At 35.1% G+C, this 7,196-nt stretch overlaps 1 protein-coding gene and 1 pseudogene across 1 annotated transcript; one reads left to right on the plus strand and one right to left on the minus strand.

Moving 5' to 3' along the window:
* Nucleotides 1-241: 241 nt before the first annotated feature.
* Nucleotides 242-3,573, plus strand: LOC125775471 (uncharacterized). The gene is made up of 3 exons (XM_049446117.1): nucleotides 242-2,382; nucleotides 2,446-2,635; nucleotides 2,689-3,573. Exons 1-3 carry the CDS (start codon nucleotides 2,372-2,374, stop codon nucleotides 3,304-3,306), a joined length of 819 nt encoding a protein of 272 aa, XP_049302074.1. The 5' UTR covers nucleotides 242-2,371; the 3' UTR covers nucleotides 3,307-3,573.
* On the minus strand, nucleotides 3,433-5,924 carry LOC125775561 (putative nuclease HARBI1; annotated as a pseudogene).
* Between the last annotated feature and the right edge of the window lie 1,272 nt (nucleotides 5,925-7,196).

A 7,196-nucleotide genomic window follows, 5' to 3' on the forward strand; every position in this document is an offset into this window, starting at 1 on the left:
ACTTTTAAATTTGCCTCCTGTAATCTTGCGAATATAAGTCTAAGTGAGTTCATATGTTCCTGTAAGGATGTTGAAAATATGATTATATCGTCCAGGTATACTAGGCAGATTTTGTTGATATAATCTTGAAGTAGATTATTCATCAATCTCTGAAACGTTGCAGGGGCTGTTTTTAGTCCGAAAGGCATTCGCAGAAATTCATAGTGCCCTCCTTCAACACTAAATGCAGTTTTGTGGATGTCTTCTTCCTCTATCTCGATTTGGTGGAAACCCTTCGCCAGATCGAGTGTAGTGAAGTACTGGCTTCTTCCCAGTTTTTTAAGAATCTCGTCTATGTTCGGGATGGGAAACTTGTCATCGATCGTTACTTCGTTCAGTTTCCGATAGTCGATTACAAGTCTCCACTTTGGTTTCCCGCTGGCATCGGCCTTCTTTGGCACGATCCAAATTGGGCCTGAGTAGGGAGAATCCTAATTATCCTATTACTTGAATGAGTTTTAAATTCTGTGCTGTTGTTCACGTTATTGTTCCCTGTATGTGCGTACCCGGCTTGGAACAGTATGTCTATAGCATGTTCCAAGTCTTCTGGGTTCCTACAGAAAAGGATTGATTTCATTGGTTCAGGAAGTTTGTTTTTAAAGATATTGGGGGCAGACCGCTTGTTGTTCATCGCACTCTCTCTAGTTGCTTCGGTTTCTCCTAAAATGGTTACTAATTTGTTATTTAACCTGTGTAACCTGGTTTTCATGTCGTTGTAAAAATCAAAAGTGTTTGTTCTAAAGGTCACGCTTCGTAATTCGTCAAAGAGTTCTTCGCAAGAACGTCTATCCCCGAAATTATTCTGTAGTATGTTTTTAATCTCTGCCCATGAGGTCGCGGGGCAGTTTATTTCTATTGCCTGTCTTGCTCTTCCTTTTAGCTTTGATTTTATTATGTCCGAAAAAACTAGTTGGGACAGTTCGTCATATGTTTGTAGGTGTGGGTGTATTCGGTTAATAAGTGTGGTGAATGTCTGTAGGTCTCTTGAGTCGCCACAGAATTCAGGTAAGTTATTAAGATATTTTAAAGGGTTTATAGTAAGAATGTTTTGAACTGGTACTGCCATTTTATTTCTTTTTTTTTCTTGTTTTCCAGACGTATATAGTAATTTTCTTTCAATTTCTTACTCTATGCTAATTTTTTAAGTTACATATATTTAATAATAATTATTATATATAATATAGTTAATCGGATTCTCACTTTCTGATGTTGTTGTTGAATATTATATTGCTGTCTGTCTGGCTCTGTGTTGGGTTTGAAGTTGATCTGGATGTGTTTCCAAGGATGGAAAAAAATTAGTCACTATGTTGAGTTTAAAGTTGATTAGGATGAACATTTGGCTGATGAGTTGTTAATATGGGTATATCTTTATATTTCGGTTGTTGTCTGAAATTATCATCGATAAGAGTAAATCTTTTTTACCCTTTTCTTCACCCCCTTTTTTGTATTATTTTAGAAAAATTTGTATGTTTTAAAGGATTCGTTCTTTAATCTTATGAAGTTCAAATGTCACTCTCACTAAACTTTTTCGCAAAAATTATATTGTATGCTTAGAAGATTCGTTCTTCATTCTTATGAAGTTCAAATGTCACTTTCACTAAACTTTTTCGCAAAAATATTTTGTATGTTTTAAAGGATTCGTTCTTAAATCTTATGAAGTTCAAATGTCACTTTCACTAAACGTTTTCGCAAAAATATTTTGTATGTTTTAAAGGATTCGTTCTTAAATCTTATGAAGTTCAAATGTCACTTTCACTAAACGTTTTCGCAAAAATATTTTGTATGTTTTAAAGGATTCGTTCTTCAATCTTATGAAGTTCAAATGTCACTTTCACTAAACGTTTTCGCAAAAATATTTTGTATGTTTTAAAGGATTCGTTCTTAAATCTTATGAAGTTCAAATGTCACTTTCACTAAACGTTTTCGCAAAAATATTTTGCATGTTTTAAAGGATTCGTTCTTCAATCTTATGAAGTTCAAATGTCACTTTCACTAAACTTTTTTGCAAAAATTATTTTGTATGTTTTAAAGAATTCGTTGTTCTTATTTTTTTTTTTCTACCCGTTACGAATATAGAAATATTCAATGGACCTAATCATTGAATCCGTTTCGATCGAAATATGGTTCGATATGATCGAAAAAATTTGCGTTGAAATCATTGAAACCGTATCGAAAATAAAATTTTCGATCGAAGTGAACTTACTTACCGACTTGATAAAATGCTTTCCGCGGCACATAGATGTCGCTAATTTCGAAATCATTGATACCGCAATATCGAAAATTTGTGCCGAAATCAATCCGTTGGTGACTGCGTTGCGGAATTCTTACAAAAATGGATAATTTGTAAGTATTTTTAAAAACAATTGCTAATGACGCAATCATTTATATTTTAAATTGATATTTTAGAGATAAGAGACAAAAACACACCAACAAAAAACAATTTGAAGTGTTAGTAAGTGAAATGAAGCTGCACCCCGACATAGCGAAAGGATTTTCGCAAAGAGCACCAGGCGAATTGAATCATTTTTGGGAAGAAATTTCAAACAAATTAAACGCAGTAGGTCCCCCAATCAAGGACAAAACTGGATGGAAGAAGGTATGAAAAATCACCATTTGTATATTATCGGAATTAAGCTACCTAAGTTATAGGTTTGGACAGATTTCAAGTTTGCGACGAAGAAAAAAATGGTCAAAAATGCAAAGCAAATTTCAGGAACAGGAGGTGGGCCCTTCAGCCAAATTTCTTTACGTGCACTGGAAGAGGAAGTGAGTGTTATTCTATCACTCAATGCATCAGTGGAGGGATTAAAGGGCGTTACAAGTTTTGGATGCTCAAAAGAAAATATTCCGGAAGAAATACCAACAACAAGTACTCCCCGCAAAAGACCGGTTGAGTCAATTTATTCCCAGCCTGACATTGACTTGACGTCATATATGACTCCTGGCCAGACCATAGAATCTAATGCAGATGCTGATGTGTTCTGTACCCCACATAAAAAGAGTAGAATAAACAAAATGGGTCTTCTTACAGAACAAATAAATATTCAAAAAAAGATGGAGGAAAATGTATCTAAATTGTTAGCCACGCTCATTAAACATCAAAAAGACTATATCCAAGAACAGTCCGACACGAACAGGTGGCTTAGGAAACTAAGTGAAAATGAGAAGGATAAATTGAAAGAAATGAAGCGACATAATGCTGTCATGGAAAAAATAGCCTTTGATAAATTGGAAACCAAAAAAAAAAATTCTAGAACTGGAACTTGAACATTTAAATAATCCATAAGTTTTTATTATTAATTTAAAATATTTACATTTTAATGAATTTTTACGTTTTTTAACTTAGTTTTAATAAAAATGAACTCAACATATTTAGTTATATATGAACTTATACTAAAACATATCTAAAAAAGTTTCTCTTATTCTATTTGCTTCGTCGGTAGGCATATCATTTAAATCATTGTCATCATTGTTTGAATATTCATTTTCAGATATATCCAGGTGTAGCTCATTAAAATTTTCGTTAGAATTAAAATGCAAACGAATATTATGCAATGCACAGCAGAAATTAACAATACGCGCTGCTTTATATGGTGCGTAATGTAGTCCTCGTTCACTGCAAAGGCAACGAAATACTGATTTTAATAAACCTATTGTTTCGCAACAACTATTCGGCCTTTAGCATGATAGGTATTAAATCTTCTTTTTCTGAGGCATGTGATTGGTTCTCTAAATGGAGTTATGAGCCATGGTTGAAGAGGATACCCTTTGTCTCCTTTAATGCGTACATTTTTATTAGGTGATCGTACTTTTATCAATGGTTTCTCACCTAATATTAAATTTGCATTTCCTCTCCGATAATTGGTTGCACTGATAGTTTTTATGCCACTCAAATCCCATATATGAGAATCGTGACTACTGCCAGGATATTTTGCACTAACGTAGCGTATTCGCATTTTGTGGTCGCACACCTATAAATTTCAGAAAAGCGAATATATATAAATATTCAGTTTAAAGATAAATATAAAAGTCTCACTATCATAACGTTCAGACATGAGAATCCTTTGCGTTTATAATAAAGATGTTTATCTCTCGTTGGAGCCATTATCTTTATGTGAGTTCCATCAACTGCCATTGTCACACCCGGAATTTTTGACTTGGCAAAAAAAAAATGTTTTTGATTCCAATTCTTCGTTTTCATTCATGTAAATAGAAATCCACCGTGAACATAGTCTGTACTCAAGAATGTTTAGAACTTCCTCTAATATTCCACAGAATGTCGATTGGGCCACATTTATATTGAAGTCCTTTCCAACACAATGCTGATAGTTGCCTGTGGCAAAGAAGCGCAGACATGCAGCAAGTTTTATTTTCGGAGAAAGAGAACCTTGTATCTTACATTTTCGTATTCCTCTAAAATGTATATAAATGCTCCTTTGTTGATGCGAAAATTTTTGAAGAAACTGTAAATGTATATGCATGTAAACAAAGTTATCTATGTCGTTTTTAGCTTAAATACTCACTTATAATCATCCATTTCCAATATGTCTTTTGAATTATTCCTCAAATTTCTGCGCTCGCGACGAATTTGTATATAATTTTCATCCTCATTATCGCTATCACTTAAATGTAACATGATTGTATCCATTTAAAATATTTATATAAACGAAGCAAAAGCCCAGCCAATTTAATTTTTCAAACTTGTCAAATTTACCGTCGATAATGTAGTTTGACATTTGTGTTTTTTGATAAAGCAGTTTATCGACGGAATGAATGATTGCATGAAAATTTTCGATCGAAACTCTGTATCGTATCGAAATCGAATTCGTTGCGGATTCAATGATTAGGCCCAATATTCTTTCTTATGTAATTTGATTTTAAATTTTTACACACAAGGATACACGGGTATCCTACCGACTGCGCCACTTTTTTCACCGAAGTGATGAACAACGAAAAAAATAAAACAACTGGGTTGAAGGTTTAATCGATAATCAGCGTTCTGTTTTATTTCGTGCTTTCTTAAATACTAATATTTTGCTTTCTTGCAACAACTTAAAAATAATTTCGGAGCTTAGGAAATGTGTCTTGTGCATTTTGCAAAGTAATACAATTAATAATAATAAAGTTATTATATATTTTGTTAACTGTTGCATTTTCGTTAGCGGAAATGCACTTGAATTAACAATAAATACAAATTATTAAAATTCTTTGGAAAACTCAATTAATAAATATTCGTGTTAAAATTCTTTGGAAATAGTATTCTTTATAACAATGTGTCACGGAGGGATGCCTTTCGCGCAACGGAAATCCTAACAGACACCACACGGCTTCGTTGCTGCTGACATACCGACCTGACAAGTTTGTACCCCATTTACGGGATTTGCAAGATCAGTATTTCTGAAATTGAAAATAGATTGATCACTACCCTTCTTTATATATTTGCAGATATATTTGATGGCGCGTACTGAACTGCATGCCTCAACATTTATGTGGGCGTTAAACATTTTTGATAAAATTGGTGAATAGGGGACTACCCAACTATTATCAACCGTAACGTAGCTACCATTTCGGTGCTTCACGGTTGTTGTTTGACCTCCGTCTGCTGGCGCTCTTCTACGATACTGCGGGTATCCGTGGTCGTTGTGGACGGTCTCTTTCACTAATTTGCGAGGAAATTCTTTTGTGCATTTTCCGTCTTTCATGCAGGGGCACTGTGGATTTTCCGTGAATCATATTTTTTACAATAATGTCATGGATAGTCTTGTCAATGTTAGGATCCGGTATTGCAGTGCTGATTATGTTATCTATTTGATCGAGTCGAAACTTATCTTTTAACCACAATAATATATGGACTTGTGGCAGTCCACGTTTCTGCCATTCGACAGAGTACATAAAGCAGCGCGCTTCTTCGAACTCTCGGCCTTTATTAATCACATCCAATAGTTTTTGAACTTTTAGTCTAAAAACTCTTGCGACTACATCATGTCTATCTATTGCGCTTTGCCCCAGCATCAACTCATTGACTATTTCGGACCAGGCTGGGCTGCAAGTAAAGGTGACGAATAAGTCAGGGCGACCATGTGTACGCACATAAACAAACGCGTCCTGAGTATATTCGTGTAAGTACCGCGAGCCACTTACAAATGAAGACGGTGAAATGACCATGCGACCTAAGTTATTTGGATTTAAATTAGCGTCATTTGTCACAGCGTCTTAAGATGGATGTAATTCTCTGCTCTTAGTTTAGTTTGATTTAATGATATGTACCGTAACCTCTCGCTTTCAACTTTAACGTGCATGTCAACGTAAAACTGATTGGCCAGTTGCTTGCATCTTTGTACAATGTTAAAGTTGTTTTCTCGTATCATCATGTTATAGGCGTAAAAATTCATGAATGAAACTTTTTTGTTATGCAAGTGAAGACCTGTTACAGAATTAATTTGAGGAACTTGAAAGTGGTACCCCTCTTGTCCCTTACTAAATAGGATCGGATATTGCAGCGCATCATAAAATTTATAAGTGTCAGGCACCCTGGTTAATGTGTCATCTCGGGCCTGTAAAACTATATCAGGGGAAGCAAGATGTTCGCCTGTAACCTTGACTGCGACTTCATTTATTAATGGTGCATTATACCGCCTTTCATGTTCTCCACTTAGTGTGCGATCGGGGTGCATCACCAACCTATAATCCTCTCCCGGTATTCTTTATAGTGCTGTTTTGAAAGTATTGATAAGGCGATTATGTTCATGCAACATTCTCTAGATTTGTAACAGTATCTCTTTCGATTCCTTGTATATTTTGACACCTGCGATCAGCTTCGTTTTCTTCATCGCCCATGAAATAAAGTTGCAGAAACTTTGGTTGTTCATTATTTCCGGGAAGTAAGGAACCAATCCTGTGATACATCTGTCCTTGGATGGTAAAAGTAGGTGAAAATCCAGGCATTTCGACCTCCTTATCTAGAGGAGAAGAGGATCTTCTAGCTCGCCAAGTAATGGAATTTTAACCTTTCCACCAGAACAGCACATACCTGGAGTTTCTTCTTTCCATTTCAGTGCTTCACAATATCTGCATTTTTTATCCATTCTCTCAATGATTCTTTCTGCCTGCCGTTCAGCATTTAAAAGACGTCGTCTTTGTGAATCTTTGTCAGTCTC

This window comes from Bactrocera dorsalis, chromosome 1 (genome assembly GCF_023373825.1).
Source record: "Bactrocera dorsalis isolate Fly_Bdor chromosome 1, ASM2337382v1, whole genome shotgun sequence".
NCBI lineage: Eukaryota > Metazoa > Arthropoda > Insecta > Diptera > Tephritidae > Bactrocera > Bactrocera dorsalis.

Coding starts and splice junctions, on each gene's coding strand:
- LOC125775471 (XM_049446117.1), top strand. Junction 2,636..2,688: donor ACAAAACTGGATGGAAGAAG/GTATGAAAAATC, acceptor CCTAAGTTATAG/GTTTGGACAGATTTCAAGTT.